This window comes from Perkinsus marinus (genome assembly GCF_000006405.1).
Source record: "Perkinsus marinus ATCC 50983 genomic scaffold scf_1104296936808, whole genome shotgun sequence".
In the NCBI taxonomy this organism is placed as follows: Eukaryota; Perkinsozoa; order Perkinsida; family Perkinsidae; genus Perkinsus; species Perkinsus marinus.
The window spans coordinates 1-1,443 of record NW_003214055.1 but is presented as its reverse complement, the minus strand read 5'-3'; the positions used below and the strand labels follow the sequence as shown (position 1 = coordinate 1,443).

General features: G+C 51.4%; 1 protein-coding gene across 1 annotated transcript; it reads right to left on the bottom strand.

Annotated features, from left to right (window-relative positions):
• Positions 1-29: 29 nt before the first annotated feature.
• Positions 30-1,154, bottom strand: Pmar_PMAR025189 (retrovirus polyprotein, putative; the record flags this gene model as incomplete). The annotated part of the gene is made up of 1 exon (XM_002783657.1): positions 30-1,154. The coding sequence occupies one exon, from the start codon at positions 1,152-1,154 to the stop codon at positions 30-32; it is 1,125 nt and encodes a 374-aa protein (XP_002783703.1).
• Positions 1,155-1,443: the final 289 nt, after the last annotated feature.

Sequence of the window (1,443 nt, the reverse complement as noted above, 5' to 3'; positions counted from 1 at the left end):
AGGACGGAAGGCGAGGTCGGTCAACTCGTCTACGTAAGGCAACGGTCCGAAAGACGTCCTTTACTTCTTGTGACATCGTCACTATCCTGCTCTCGCCTTATATCGTCGATCGACCACCGTGCCGACAATGCCGTTATACAAGCAGCTAATTGTCGACGAGCGGCTACAACAGATACAAGGGCACGGGTAGTGTCAACGTCCTTGGCTGGCTTCGTCATAAGAGGCTCTGACTTCATCGGCTCCATCGGTAGGGTATCGTCGTCGAGCTGGCGTATCCTGGAAAGAGCATCAGCACACACATTTTTCTTACCTGGTACATATTTCACTATGAAGGAATACGCCTGCATGGCCAAAAGCCATCGCTCCAGCTTCTTTGAGCCGGCTTTAGCTAGCCAAGTCAAGGGCTCGTGGTCTGTATATACCGTAACCGTCAAGGGGTAGCCGATATGGTAGTGTTGGAAGTAAATCAGGGCTTGTAGAATACCGTATGCTTCCTTCTCGTATGTATGCCAATTGAGCTGGGAGCCCGTCAACGTCCTACTGAAAAATCCCAAGGGCCTTCCTTCTTGCATAAGGACAGCTCCAATGGCATAGTCGCTTGCATCAGTATAGAGCTCGAAGGGGATACCGAAATCAGGGTAAGCTAAAAAGGGCAGGGCTGCGAGACGAAGCTTGAGGGCCCGGAAGGACTCCTCTTGCTCTTGTCCCCAGTAGGTATCCAAAGCCAAAGTTTCACTTCCGACCTCTGACACCAGCCGTTGAATTGGTCGTGCCACGTCCGAGAAGTTAGGAACGAAGTTGCGGTAGTAGCCAGCGAGACCCAAAAAGGACCTCACTTCTGCTACGTTACCAGGGCGAGGCCATCTTAAGATTGCCTCTACCTTAGTCGGATCGGGTCTCATACCGTTCCCGTCAAAAATGTGTCCTAAATAGGGCACAGAAGGGCAACCGAACTCGCACTTCTCGGCGGACAACGTCAAGCCCCACGCACGCAGGCGTGCGAAGACTTGTCTCAAATGGTCTTCGTGAGTCTCAGCATCGGGCGAGAACACGAGGATGTCGTCTAGATAGACCCGAACAAAAGGTAGTCCATTAAGTACTTGGTCCATCAGACGTTGAAAGGTGGCTCCAGCGGAGCAGAGTCCGAAGGGCATGCGGACCCACTCATAGAGCGGAAAACCAGGACCAGGGCAAAAAGCTGTCTTATGAATATCCTGAGGACGAAGAAGGCACTGCCAATAACCAGACTGTAAATCAAGTGTACTGAACACTTTCGAACCCGCTAAGTGCTCTTGTACATCATCAGGGCGAGGCAGTGTGTACGAATCAACCTCCGTAAGGGCATTCAACGCACGAAAGTCGATACACATTCTCACCGAGCCATTCTTTTTAGGGACATAAACGCACGGTGAACGATACGGAGATGTACTAGGGCGAATCATT